Source organism: Talpa occidentalis, unplaced genomic scaffold (genome assembly GCF_014898055.3).
Source record: "Talpa occidentalis isolate TD23 unplaced genomic scaffold, MPIMG_talOcc4v2.1 talOcc4.12, whole genome shotgun sequence".
Taxonomy (NCBI): domain Eukaryota; kingdom Metazoa; phylum Chordata; class Mammalia; order Eulipotyphla; family Talpidae; genus Talpa; species Talpa occidentalis.
Genome location: NW_023601212.1, coordinates 6,073,945 through 6,088,197, shown reverse-complemented (window position 1 = coordinate 6,088,197; position 14,253 = coordinate 6,073,945). Strand labels below are relative to the sequence as shown.

Here is a 14,253-nt window from a genome sequence, read left to right as displayed (position 1 = left end):
CTCATGGTGGACCCCTCCCCAAATCTTCTGTTACTGCAGCTTCTCAAGGCTGCCTGTGACTGACTGGATCACATGCCCCCTCCAAAACCAATCACTTTGGGGCCTCTCTGGTGGTGCAGCAGTTAAAGCCTCAGTGCTACCAAACTGTCGCCAGCCACTGCGGCACAAGTTTGACCCCTGGCCAGGGAGCTACCCACATGGCGCGGCAGACCCCTCCTGTCTCCCCGCTGCTCCCCTCAGCAGTGGATTTCAGTCAGTCCAACTGTTCTGCTCCCCACTCTGCCTCTGGTGAATCCTCTCACCTCCCCTGCCCCCGCACCTCTGACCTACACCCCCGTTTTTGTATGCATAAATAAATCTTTTAAAAAAATCACTTTGGTCAGGAGACAGCAAGTTCTGCTGAGCAGATCTGGGACACATGTCCCTCTGTAAGGTGGGGATGGGGGGGGGTCAGTATCTCAGGAGCCCATGTGGAGAAGGAGGTGGGCCTAAAAGATGAGGTGTCCCTGGTAAGAACGGTGTAGGGAGAATGAGAGCAAATAACAAATGTGACTTGTTATATCCTAACATGTTTCCTAATTGAAATCAGAAACTCAGAACATAAGCCCATTAGGACACGAATCCAGATGTAACGATGAGTCTTCAAAATTGCAACAAAATTTGGAAAGCGTCCAGGGCAATAACCCTGATCATTCCCAGATGCGGTTTTAACAGGAAAAGGCTGTCAGGGTCCAGCGTTAGGTGGAAAGGGTGGCTGTGGGCAGCTGTGGCCTCTCTGAGCCCGAGGCGCCAGAGGTGGTGCGACCAGAGGAGCTGCCGGGACTCACACGGGCTGGCAGGGCGGGCAGGCCTCTCCGGGGACACGACGGCAGAGACCTGAGGGGACCTAGCTGGGAGGCGACTTGAGGCCAGGGAACAGAGAAGGACAGGCGCAGTGGGCGGTGGTGGGCACCGCAAGATGCTGTGCCGCAGTCACTTGCTTCTCTGGGTGGTTGTTCCCCCTCAAGGAGCTGTATCTGCCCTGGCCCCGCCTGTGCCCCAGAACCTCCTGCCCAGGCCCAGGAAGGCAGAGGAGGGGTCCAGGGGTTGCCTCCCCAGGCCGTGGTTTCCCTCCAGATTGGCTGGCTCCTTGGGAAAGGTCTGCTATGCATCCCGTGCCCCCAGCCAGAACAAAAACCTGGGGGGGCTCACCTTTGTCACCCCGTGAGGCTGAGGTGGGACTGGCACCCAACCCCTGCTGGCCCCCCGCCTCCTCCCTAGGGGGAACTGAAGTTCAGAGCTGGACTTGAATCCAGGCCTGGAACGCCTCATACCCAGTCTCCCCAGCACAGCTTCATGCCTCTCTGCACCCCAACTTCCTCATCAATAAAGGGGGGACACAAACAGGACCTACGTCACTAGCTGAAGTAGTGTTCAGACGGCTGAACACTTGCAAAGACTTGGAATATCCTGTGTCTTCCAACACCCAGTAAACACCTGTTAGAGACTTTGTGCCCCGCCCCCAACACTAATCAAGGGAAAGAGGGTCTCACAGGAGGGAAGGCAGACGGGATCACGGACAGGTTTTGTGGAGGGCAGGCAAAGCACTTTTTAAAAAAAAAAAAATTTCTTTATTATGCATACAAGAACTGGGGTACAGGCGAGAGGCGCAGTGCGCGGGGGGCGGTGAAGGATTCACCAGAGACAGAGTGGGGAGCAGACCAGGTGGGTGGACTGAAACACACTGCTGAGGGGAGCGGCGGGGACACAGGAAGGGTCTGCTGCGCGGTGTGGGTTGCCAAGTACTTTTACCCCAATGCCTGAGCTTTGCTGCCACCTGGTGGCGGTGTCCGCTGAGCGGCCCAAGCTTCCAAGGCACCTCAGACTTCTTCCAACCGCGAGTGCACGCGCAAACACGCGTGCACACACACACGCATTCTATTACAGAAAGGGTTTGTTTTTAGTTTTAGTTTTTGTTTTTACTGTGGAAGGTGCCCAACGAAGCAGCGTTGGAAGGGCCCAACCAAGGGTAGGTGAGGTAGGGAAACAAGGGCAGCCCTTATTAGAGCCTCCTGCTTACAGGGTCCCTAGGGCGGAAGGTGGGGCGGTCGTCACGGCGGCCAATGACAGACTGGATCCAGTTTGCATACTGTGCAACAGGAGCAAAGGCATCCGGAAACACCCCAGAGCCACAGCTTCCCCGGATGAAGGAGTCGATTCCATGGATCAGCCCATTGCAGACCAGGGGCCCTCCGGAGTCCCCCTGTGGAGCAGACGTTGTCAGAGGCTGGGTTTCCAGGTCCCTCCACTCCCTTCCTGGGGTCTAGCCTCAGTCCTGATTCCTGCAGGATGGGCAGGGATTGGGTGGGGCCCAGGGGTGGAGGATACGTACAAAGCAGATGCCAGCCTTCCGGCGTGGTACCAGGGTGCACACATTGGAGGTGCGGCAGAGGGCAGTCACCACAGTCACGTTCAGCTGCTGCAGGACTCTGGGTGGTGGCCGGTTTGTGCCCAGTTGACCCCAGCCCATGGCCAGGCACTGTGTTCCAGCACCCACTTGGCGGCCCTGGGCAGGCAGCCGGGCTACCTGCACGTTGGCATTGATGGTGGCCGACCCATTGAGCTGCGATGGGTGGGATGGAGCACAGAGTGTCACACGGGTCAGTGGGCAATAAACCTCCCTTCTCTGGGCCTCAGTTCCCCTGTGTGAAGTTTCGCCATGGTTCTGGGACCTTGCGGAGTAGGATACCCGTCCTGCAAGAAGCTGCTACCCTGAGCCTCAGTTTCCCCATCTGTACAGTGGAAGGGACCTCAGTGACCAGGAAGGGACCTTGCTGGATATGTTGTGAGGCCAGGAAGCCAGGAAGCAGTAGTTACTCAAGAAAACAAATGATGGGCAACACTGATGACAATAAAACTCTCACTCTAGAACATTCCCAGAGAATAATCATAATTTGCAAGCAGTAGGGGAGAGAGGCCTTCTCCCTGGAGTCTCCCATCAATTGTTGCCCCATTTCACAAAGAGGGGTCGTGCCTGTCCTCAGCCATGGGGCTGAGTAGCAGGGTACAAATAGCGGCGGTTTGTTGATCAGCAACTGCTCAGGCCTTCCCTACACCGGTTACCCTCTCAGCAGCCCTGCCAGGAAAGGTCACGTTCCTATTCTAGAGAGGTGGAGGTGGCACGGGGAGACCACGGACCCAGTTGGAGCTGGGATTCCACCCCAGGCCTACCCCACTCTGTTCCTTAATGTTTGACCCTGCCTGCCCTCTCCCAGCCTCCGGCCCCAGGGCCTTTGCCCCTGCCGGCTCCCTGCTGGGCATCCCTGCCCCTCCCCACCCTGCCCTGCCCGGCACCTGGAGAATCACGATGTCATTCCGCAGGTTGTTTGGGTCAAAGCCATTTTCAAAGATCCTCTGGACAGCAAACGTCTGCCGGGTGCGCTCACTCCGTGCCAGGTTATGTGCCCCCAGCACCACCTGCACCGACCGGAAGTTACTGTGGGCGAGGGAGGGTACAGGTGAGTCAAGGTGGCCTGAGGCCGTGGAGAGGAGGGGAACCCCAGAGCCTTTCCCTGAGCCCCTGGGCCTATGGGAGGTGTGCGCTGACAGGGAGGCACGGGACAGGCCCCCCAGGTGGAACTGGGCCTCTGAGCTCCCTGGGCAGACGTGAAACTGAGAAGTGGTGACTCACAAGTCATTCACGCAGTGCGCAGCCGACATGACAAAGTTCGGGGCGATCAGGGTGGCCCCACAGAAGTGGACTCCGCGCCGCTGCAGGGACACCATGAAGGGCCACGCGTGGGGCCGGGCCGGCTGGCCTCCCACGATCTCCGAGGCCAGCACAGGGCCTGGGGAAACAGGCAGCGGGCGGTGGTGAGCCCCACCCAACTGGCCAGCCGCCCCGGCCGCGTGGGGGGAGGCAGAGCAGGCAGCTGAAGCCCAGAGGGCAGCGGGGCCGGGGCACAGCTAGAGCGCGCCGCCCCCCCTTGCCAACCCCCCATGGGCTCCACGCAGAACCTCAGTCTTGTCCCCTGAGACGGCCCGGCGGCCTCATCTCACCAGCGCCAGCGGGCGCGGGCGGCGGGGAGCCGAGAGGCAGAAACGCCGCGGACAGACGTGGCCCCACTCACCGGCCAGCAGCGCGGCCAGCAGGAGGGGCGCCAGCGCGGGGCTGCGGGGTCGCGGGTCGCGGGGCATGGTCAGGTGCGGGCTCCCGGGTCTGCCGCCGGCCCGCCTGGCCCTCTTATAGGCCCCGCGCTGGAGGCCGTTGGGGTCGGTTGCCCCACGCCTGGCCTGGGCGCCCCAACTTCCCCTCGCACCACTCTGGGATGTGGGGGTGGGGAGAACGGGATGGGGATGTGCAGGGGCTGGGGGTGGTTCAGGCGGGGTTCCCGGGTAAGGTTCGGGGCACCGGCTGAGTCTGAACGCCACGAGAACAGTCCTCGCAGGGCCGTGCCCGCTCTCCACGTCAGCCGCGGCCGCTGACACTGGGTTTAACTGGGCGTCTGGTGTTTCTGCTCAATCCGGCAGCCCTGGCCTCACGGGTGGCCCCCCTGGCGCCTCACTCTACTCAGGGGCCGTTAGTGGCCGCCCCCTGGGCTCTGCTGACATTTCACGGGGGCGGTGGGGTGCTGGGTCCCCACTGGAGAGGTGGAAACTGAGGCAGAGTGACCAGCCCCTGGCACGGGAGAGCTGAGGTCTACACCCAGACCCCAAGGTTCACAGCCCCAGGGCCTCGGTCCCCCCTTCAGGGCCCGGCCTTCCAACCTCTCTTCGGTTGTTGCTCAATACAGGGAACTCGCCCCCCGCCAGGGCCCAATCAGCGCCTGGTCACCAGCAGTCTGGGAAAGAAGCCCGCCTCCGCCCTCCCTGATCCCCCTTCCGGCCTGAGGCCGTGGCCTGGCCGGCGAAGTGGTGGGGTGCTGGAGAAGGCATTTCTGCCCAGGCCGGGAGGCTGCACATGGCTCTCCACCCCAGCTTGAGAGCTTCCACCTGGAGCTGTGGAAGGACTCAAGCCACACACGGGCGATGGGCCCCCAGGGCCCAGCCCCCAATCCCATGACCCTGTTCCTCTTCCTGCGTCCCCCAGGATGCTCCAGCTCCAACGGCCTTCTTAGCCAAGGCTGTTGCAAGAAGCAACGTTCTCCTGGCCCTGAACCCTCAGGGGAGGGAGCCAACCGATCCAATGTGCAGGCCCATGCGAGCGAGGGCACCTGGGGACATCCGGAGCCGGGGCCGGCTGGAGGGTGGCTTGCTCCTGGGCTCCCTTCAGGAAGCAAACACTGGCCTGTGGCCCCCCACATCTTTGCAGCGCGATGGCCCTCAGCTCCAGGTCCCGGTATACAGCAGGCACTCAACGTCTGTCATCCCTCCCTTGGTCTAACGCATGTCAAAATTTCATCCTGGCCTCCACCCCTCCTGGTGGGGTCCACACCCCGTGGCGGCAACGTTAGAGAGCGGTAGAGCACTTAGTGCTCTCCGGCTGTATACACAGCCATATCCAGCCTGAGATGGGGAGAGTGGAGGCGGCCATGTCCTTCAGGGTTGTGACTCAGGCAGGGATACCAGATTTAAGCACAGCTGTCTTTATTGAGCGCCACCTGTATACTCTGTTAGCATGCTGCCGCGGGGCTCTTATCGTGGTGTGCCCTCTTGCGCATGGCATCATGTGGCCCCTCTGCCCCAGCGTCCTTATCGGCACATGGAAGTCCTGGTAATAGGCCCCATCTCATAGGACGTCACCAGAACTGAATGAATGAACTTTGTAAAGTTCTCAGGTAAGAACGTCCTTAAAGATTGTTAACCATTAACCGTCTCCAGGAGCTCAGGGGGATGGTGGCTTTGGGGGCGCGTACCGGCTGGGACAGGAACCTGGGCTTCTAGAGAATTCTGAGTTGTGATCAGAGTGCCTGATCTCGCTGGTCCAACAAGTAAGCGTGGCAAGCGCGGGCTTTTCTTCCCCCAAGCCTCGTGGGGTGTCTGTGTGGCTCACCCCGCTGCTGCCGCCGAGGATGGGGACAGCCCAGGCTGCGCCCCCACGCTGAGGCGTCCCAGGACACGCCGCGAAATATTCCTGCAGGTTTGTCCTCTCCTGAGTCTCACCAACCCCAGCCACCCCCGGACACTTCAGCCCACAGCCACCTGCGCCCAGGGACGGCCAATTCTCAGCTCCCTGTCTTGGGTCTGATCGATGCAGTCTAGACGGTTCCTGAGTCTTTTTTCACGCATGTGAGCACATAGAAATACCCTAGGTTGGGTTTCCGTGGGTCTTCTATTCCCTTCAATGGGCTCACCCCAACATTCCTGCCGAAGAACCTCATTTACCCCCATAGCTGGGCACCCAATCCCTCTGGGCTTTTTCTAGAAACCACTTCTTGCCTTGGGCTTCTGGCAGACACAGGGCATCCCTGACATTCCAGGGCTCACATCATGCATGGGTCCTGGCCCCACCACGTCCCGTGTCTCTCACACACTTGCTGCTGGCGCTGCACCGTATAGGGGGGGTCCCATCCCTCCCCTGGGGTACACAGCCGAGGCATAAGAGCAGAAAAGACAAAGGACTCTGGATGTTTGGGTGGTGAGGATGGTGAGCTGACAGGCATCTGGTGAGGTGTGACCCGGGTGCCCTGCATCCTAGGCAGTGTTGTAAACTAATGTTGCCTAATGAAATGATGAATTTTTTTGAAAGTTGAGAAGGGAGCAGGCCTGCTCCTTCTTCTTCTTGCTTGACTTTGCATGCTGCACCAGGGGGCGGCAGAGTCGCTCGAGAGGCAGGCGCTGCCGGCTGACTCCGGGGTATCCCGCAGGCATGTTGGCCTCTTGAGACTTGATGCCGCCTTCCTGAAGCCACTAGTCCTCTCCACTGCTGGCCCAGGACCCGGCCAATTCCTGGCCTCAGACCTGCCCCCTAGGCCCACCCCGGCTCGTCTCCCAAACTGCCCCTCGCTTCATTCCACTCCAGCCACCCTGAGCCTGCAGGCCCTCCCAGCTGGCCCTCACCCAGGTCTTTGGTCTCGCGTGGCTCTGACTGGTGGCCCATCTCGGCCGCTCCCTCTCGCACAGTCTCTAGCTCAGGCTTCGCCATCTCTCCAGGGACCTCCCTAACAGCTGCTCTGCCGGTCCCTGACCAAACAGGGGCCCCCAGGCCCTGGGCACCCCCAGTTCAGCTTCTTGGCCCTCAAGTTGCCCCCAGGCTGGGAAACCCAAAACTGGACGTGATCCCCCCAATCCCTACTGGCCAAGATGGGGAGTGCTTGAACAGTTTTGGGAAATGTCTGGGGCGACTCCACTTTCCAGGTGAGAAGACTGAGGTGCAGAGTTGGGCAGCGACTCCCCCAGAGTCACGCTGGTGGGGTTGGACGAGACCCCAGGTCTGGGGCCTCTGGGGCCTCCCGCAGCCCCAGGCTCTGCCAGATCCCATCCTGAGTTTGCGGTCTGGGGACACGGCAGGGGACCCTTGGCAGCTCCCCGCCCCCCATCTTCCCACGTGGGAAGGACAGGCAGGGAGCAGAGTGGGAATGTCCTTTTTTATTGACAGGCGGCGGGGCTGGCACAGGCCCCTGGCTCTTGGGAGCCCCAGGTGGGGGAAGAAGCCACTTTCTGGAGAGCTGCTGTCTCCGTCGAACGTTCCCCCATTATGACTTGTCCAGCCTCAGCACCTGGGGCTCAGCGGCCGCCCCAGCCACCCTATTCTTCAGCACGGAGCGGATCCAGTCGACGTAGAGGGAGACGCGAGCGAAGAAGTCCGGGAACTGGCCGGTGGCACACTCCCGGATGATGAAAGAGTCCACGGCCTGCAGGATGCCGTCGCAGACCAGGGGGCCGCCAGAGTCCCCCTGCAGAGGGCGGGACAGCCTGTCAGAAGTAACCCGGACGTGGCCAAGCCCAGGAGTAGGGGCTGGGGCGGGCAGACGCCTTCAGGGGTAAAATGTTTACTGTCTGGGATTTTCTCTAAGACACCTGGATTGGCGAGGGAGATGAGACCGTGCTGGAGAGTAGCACTTATTGGTCTCCTGCTGTATACCTGGGCGCTCAGATCCTGGACGTCGCCCCTGGTATGAGTCACCCACACCTCCCTAGAGTCCAAGAGGGGCCTGGAGTGGGAAAGCCCCCAGACTACAAAGGCCCCAGGCATTACGTGAGGCCACTGCTGTGTGCTGGGCTGAGGCCACTGCACAAATCACCTGCTGATCCCCCACAGGGGGCGCGTCCACCTTCCAGATAGGGATACCAAGGTGTAGCCTCAGCTGCCGTGAGGAGGTGGGGTGCAGCATCCCACCCTCTTTCCCCCAGCTGGCCCCTTGGGGCTCCTTCTGGGGGTCCTCAGGGAAGCCTTTCTGGCCACCCAACTGGGGAGTGAGGTGCTGGGATGGCACTTACGAAGCAGATGCCAGCTTTCTGGCGGGAGACAAACGTGCACACGTTCTCTGGCCGGCACAGGAAGGTGACTACGGTGACATTCAGCTCCTGCAGGACCCGAGGAATTGGCGCACGGGTGCCCAGGCGACCCCAGCCCATGGCCAGGCACTGGGTACCATGGGGCAGCAGCTGGCCTTGCTGGGGGAGTGGGGCCACTGCCACCTGGGCATTGAGGATGGCTGGCCGGTCCAGCTAGGGCAGACAGAGGTGGAAGAGCCATGAGGCGCCATCTCCAGGCCCCAAGACCACCCACCTCCCAACCACCCACTCATGGCCTTTGCACAGATGTCTAGCCCTCTCCTTGTGCTCTTAGGGGTCACCTCCTCCAGGGACCCCACCTTGATTGACCCTCCAAACCCCACCAGAGCTCAATTTTACGGTCTCTAAGACCATACCCAAGCCATGGCCAAACCATCTCCCTGACCTCTCTTCTCCCCCATCCCATTTTACCATTTGTCACTGTTGCATTCATTCACTTACAAAGCACTTAATGAGCACCAACTGTATGCTGGGTCCTATGCTAAGCCCCAGGGATCCTACCTCTGTCCTCGGGGAACTGATCTTTGGGGGAAGACTAGGAGCCAGGAAGAGAATGACAGTACGATCAAGGATGCAGAGCCAGTGGTGGCAGTGAGTCAGGGAAGGGGTGACTGTCACATCAAGTAGCACTGGGGAGACCCTGCTGGGAAGATATGGTTGGTACACAGGCTGGGGGGCCAAAGAGGGGCAGGGGGCACCGCCAGAGCAAAGGCAGGGAGGCAGGGGCGTTCCCACGAGGCTGTGTGGTGGCTCAGTCCCCACCGGGTCTACCAAAGGCACCCATGCGGGTGTGTATACAGCAGGTGCTCAATAAATGTCTGCTGAAGAGTGAATGACCATCCTGAACCCTGCTGGCCCCCCGCAGGCCCAGCTGGCCCCTGCCCCGCCAGGCCACAGACCTGCACGACCACCACATCGTTGAGCTTCAGCTCCGGGTCATAGTTGTTCTCGAACAGGCGGGCGATGGAGAATTGCTGCTGGGTGGGCGCCGGGTTCTGCAGGTCGTGGGCCCCGAGCACCACGCTCACCATCGTGGGGTCTCTGCGGGGCAAGGTGCTCATCCTGGGTCCCCTATCCACCAGCCCCCTGACCCCAGGCGCCTAGAGGCCCAGGGACCCATGGCCCCCACCCCAGAAGACCAGTGGCCTTACCTGCCCTTACCCCCCAAGTGCCATGAGGGCTCTTGGGCCTGGGTTGTTTGGAATTAGACGGCGGGGCAGGTGGAGGAGCGGTGAGAGCAGGACAAGGGGAGGCCGCCCCCAGGACGGAGCCGTGCCTACTCCCTCAGACCCAAGAACAGGGCTCCTCCCGGTCCCCACCCTGGGCCAGGGCCCTCTGCCTTGGACCCCAGGATGGAGCCTGCCTGGGCCTCAGACCCGCCCCTCAGGCGGCCTCGGCCTGGGGGCAGGGGGCGGGACCGGGCGGGGTCATGCCTCTCCCTTCTCTCCTCCCCCAGGGTCCCTGCCACGACCCCCACCCCCAGCAGACCGCAGCTGGCCCCGGGCAGCACACTCACATGTTCTGCAGGCAGTGGGCAGCCGTCAGCACGAAACTGGGGTGGATCAAGGTGCCTCCACAGAAGTGACTGCCGGGAACCACCCGCATCTGCAGCGATGCCATGTAGGGCCGCGAGTGGGGCCGGGCCTCGCGCCCCCCCACAATCTCCACGGCCCAGGCTGCTCCTGCGGACGGGGGTCAGCGACTGTCACCTGTACAGCTGTGCCCAGGGTCCCCAGCCGCTCCGTGACCCGCCCCCAGGCCCGGGCACCAGGGCCTGTCCCCGGCCTGCGCATCGTGCGTGGGTGGTGCAGGACTTGCCCTGCTGCTGGGAGGCCCGGCGGTGGCCAGTGAGCCTGGGCCCCAGAGCTGCTGGCCCTATCGTCGCCAAAGGCTCCCCTGGAGGCGGAGCCCGTCCTGAATCCCGGGGACTTTTGTTTTCAGAAGCAAGAGCAGTGAGGGGGGCGGGGGGAGGGGGAGAACGGACAATGTGACCCCTTTTGCAGATGGGTAAACTGAGGCCTCCAAAATCCTCATGAGGAGGAGGGAGCTCACTCTTGTTCTTCTTCTCGCCCCTGCATCAGTGCACACTTATTCACCACCTGCTGTATGCCGGGAGCTAGGCAGAAATTCACTGGTTATACCTTATTTAACTCCCACAGCACCCCCCGAGGCTGGAAGGACTGGGCGTTACCCCTGCTCCAGAGGGGAAAGCTGATCAAACCACCCAGGACGCCCCTTTTCTCAGCTGCCCTGAGCGATTTGCCCCCAGCAGCCCCAGTGCCGCTTCCGGGCCCTCGCACGCGCGCTGCCCGCCATAAGACATTCCCCCGAAGCAGCCCAGCCCAGAAGACAGACGCGGGCCCCACTCACCACTCAGCAGCATGGACAGCAGGAGAGGGGTGAGGGCAGTGCCAGAGGGGCGGTGGATGTGTGTCATGGTCAGGCGGGGGCTCCCGGGCCTCCCACCCCGTATCCACCTGGCCCTCTTATAGCCCTGGCGGGAGGCCGTTGGGGTTGCCCCACACCTGGGCTGGGCAGCCCTACTTCCTCCTTCCACCTTGGGGGCTGCAGGGACTTGGGGGTCAGAACATATTCCACTAAGGATGCTGGGGCTTCAGACTTGGGGTCCACATTCCCTCGAGGCCTGGGGAGCTCCCCACCCTAGTCTGGGGGTCCTCTGGGTGAGGGTGCACCCCTGTGGCCCCACAGCCCCAAGTGGGGTGGGTCGTTGTATACAGGGGCCGGGCCAAGCCCCGCGAAGTGGGGGTCAAGAACAGGGACCAGAAAAGACAGAGCCCGGAGTCCCCCACCGAGATCACAGGGACACCTTCTCCCCCACTTTTCTCTCAGGGTGTAACGGGCGGTTCCCGTAGGAAAGGCTCAGAGGCAGCCAGACAAGTCTGGGAGGAAAAGAGCAAAATCAAAACCAAGATCCACACCGCCGTTGGCAGCGCCACCCCCGCCCGCCCCGTCTCTCACCCGCGATGTTTCAACCAGTCCAGGAGCAAGAAGCAGGGGCGGGGGCTCCCCAGGGCGCTCTGCCCCGGGCGACGCCGGCCAATATCTGGTGGCAGCTGTGCTTGGCATCTGCGGGTGGGCTTCAACACCTCAGTGCCACGGCCGGCCCGCGGGGGTGCCCAGCGGAGTCAGCAGTGCCGAGGGCGAGGCGCCCAGGGCGAGGGCGGTGCCGAGGAGGCCCGTGCGTGGGTGCAGACGCGCTGCAGTGAAAGGCCGAGCTGCGGGAGCAGAGGCGCTCACTGGGGGGGTGGGGGTGGGAGTGACTTTCAACTTTTCATTTTGAAATCATTTCACGCCTGGAGAAGTCCTCGCAATTCCCCAACCTGCCTCCAGCAGCCTCCCCAAAGCCAGTCTTACACCCCCGGGGGAGCGGGCCGGGGTTGGGGTGGGGGGCGTGGAATGACACAGACCCCAGCTCCCAACCGTCCTCCCGGCCCAGGCCCCACGTGCCTGCTGGCGCTTGCGGCCAGCGGGTCCCCATGGCGGCTCTTGGGGGGCCTGCCAGCACCCTGCGCTCAGGTTGGGGCCTGGGGCTTGGCAGGAGTCTGGCAGGTCCTGCCAGTTCTTGGATCTCTGGAGGGTCACAGGGTCACAGCTGCTGCCCCTCAGCCCTGCCCAAGCTTCAGCCTCACACGGGCTATCTGGAGGTGGGGAGGCACAGGCTAGGGTGGGATCTGGGATCAGTGGAGACGCTGGGGATGGCAATGGGGGGAGAACCTCTTTGGGGCTTCTGGGATGCCAGGGAGGCAGGGGAAGTAGGGGCTGGAAGTTGCAACCTTGGCCCCTCTGGCTCCAGCTGTGGGTGGTGAAACCTTAACGGCCTTGGGGTCCAGGAAAGGGGTTTGGGTGGGAGCCAGCGAGGACCAGAGGACTCTGCCCAGCGTGGGGGGCAGGGGCCTTGCCTGCAGCGTCTCTGTGCCTGTGTCTGTCATCTCTCCTTGATGGAGAACACTCTTGGAGCAGTGGAAGATGCTGGCCTTCCCCGGTGGCTCAGCCCTGTCATGGGTGTATTTCTGTGTTACTTGGAGACCCTCAGGTGTGCACAGAGGGGTCACATCATGCATTGTCGTGCCCCTGGGCCCCTTGCACAGCCCCCAGCCCCCAGCCTAACCCCCAGTCCCCCTCTGTTGCCCCCATCAAATGATTTTGAGGCCCACTTCATAATGTCATGGTGACAGGAATTCATGACGCTTTCAAAGCTTTGTGGGGTCGCAGTGAGAAAGTGGGGCCAGGGGAAAGGAGGGGGAGAGGCAAATCTGCAGGGTTGTCTGACTAGACAGGGTCAATCCAGGAACAGGGACCATGGAGGGGCCCCGCCGGCCAGGCCAAGGCCCAGAGGGTGTGGGCCCCAAGACAGTCTGGACCCATGGCCAGGCAGCACAGGGCCAGCTCCTCCAGCACACAGTGCATCACCGGCCAGGAAAAGGCGGGCAGCTCTGACACTCGCCACAGCAGGGAGGGCCCTCAACACACGACGCTCAGGGAGAGAAGCAGACACACGAGGCCGCAGTGTGAGTCCACTGAGGAGACACGTCCGGGGCCTGCAGGAAGCGGGGTGGCGTGAGGGCTGGGGAGGGAGTGGGCGGGACTGCAGTGGGGCTGGGGCTTCTGAGGCAGGGCTGGAATGTCGGTGGTTGCACAATCGTGCGATGCTGCTGAAACACTGAATGGTACCATGGTGTTTAATTTTAGGTTCCGCAAATTCCACCTTACGGTTTTTAATAGTGCGATTTCCAAGGTGAAGAAGCCAGACACACGCGGTGTGAGTCCCTGGCGAGAAACGTCCAGACAGGCACAGACACAGACAGAAAGTGGGGTCATGGTGTCAGGGGCTGGAGGATAATATGGGGGTGACTGCTAAGGGAGAAGGGATTTCATTTCGGGTGATGGAATGTTCTGGAATGAGACAGTGGTGGCAGTTGCACAGCAGTGGGAATGTACTAGACGCCATTGACTAGCGCACTTCAATACGTCAACAACATCGTTATTGGGAGTGTTATCAGAGTGTGAATGATGTTATCAACAACTGTAAACAGCGACTCAGCGAGAATGATAAGGAGGCCTGGGTTCCGTCTTCCTGTCTGTGACATGGGTTAATGGCAACACCACTGGCCTTGGCAGCTGCCAGCCAGGGCCAGCGCCTGGGGCCGCTGGGAGGCGTCTAGGGCACCGGGGTCAGGACACGCGGAGCAGCAGAGGCCAGGGCCTTGAGCCTCTCTCCTTATCTGTGTGAGGGAGAAGCCCGATGGCCCCGCAGCCGCCAGGAGAAGGAGCGAGCCGGCCATCTCCTTCTGTGTGCCCAGGTGCAAAGCCCGTGTACAGCACCTGGACGCCAGGGGGTGAGGCCCCATCCATAAGGAAAGGGCTGCCTCCAGCTCCCTAAATGAGCTGGTTTGGGGCCTCCATGGTGGCACAAGGGTTAAGCACAGGACTACGAAGCTGTCCACAGCCTCTGCGGCACGAGTTCCATCCCCGGCCTGCCAGGGAGCTACCCACATGGCGCAGCAGACCTCTCCTGTCTCCCCGCTGCTCCTCTCAGCAGTGTACTTCAGTCAGTCTGCCTGTTCTGCTTCCCACTCTGTCTCTGGTGAGTCCTCTCACCCCCACACTTCTGGCCTGTACCCCAGCTCTTGCATGCATGAATAAATACATCTTTAAAAAAAAAAAAAGAGCTGCTTTCCTCAGGCTTCTGGGTGACCCAAGCAGCAGAGGGGTGTCTGCACACCTACCCCCCACAACACTGGGATCCCTTGACCCATGCAAAAGGCAGAGGTCCCTTGGGTACCCCACGGATGAGCC

The 14,253-nt window shown here is 61.6% G+C and overlaps 2 protein-coding genes across 2 annotated transcripts; both read right to left on the bottom strand.

Annotated features, from left to right (window-relative positions):
* Window positions 1–1,899: 1,899 nt before the first annotated feature.
* On the bottom strand, window positions 1,900–4,176 carry LOC119240359 (neutrophil elastase). Its single transcript, XM_037504706.2, has 5 exons — window positions 4,110–4,176; window positions 3,671–3,827; window positions 3,334–3,475; window positions 2,372–2,602; window positions 1,900–2,242 (listed from the first exon to the last, which is right to left on the bottom strand). Exons 1-5 carry the CDS (start codon window positions 4,174–4,176, stop codon window positions 2,042–2,044), a joined length of 798 nt encoding a protein of 265 aa, XP_037360603.1. The 3' UTR covers window positions 1,900–2,041.
* A 3,320-nt stretch (window positions 4,177–7,496) lies between these two features.
* On the bottom strand, window positions 7,497–12,864 carry LOC119240358 (myeloblastin-like). The gene is made up of 6 exons (XM_054692937.1): window positions 12,819–12,864; window positions 12,357–12,443; window positions 9,953–10,118; window positions 9,336–9,477; window positions 8,359–8,589; window positions 7,497–7,814 (listed from the first exon to the last, which is right to left on the bottom strand). Exons 1-6 carry the CDS (start codon window positions 12,862–12,864, stop codon window positions 7,614–7,616), a joined length of 873 nt encoding a protein of 290 aa, XP_054548912.1. The 3' UTR covers window positions 7,497–7,613.
* Between the last annotated feature and the right edge of the window lie 1,389 nt (window positions 12,865–14,253).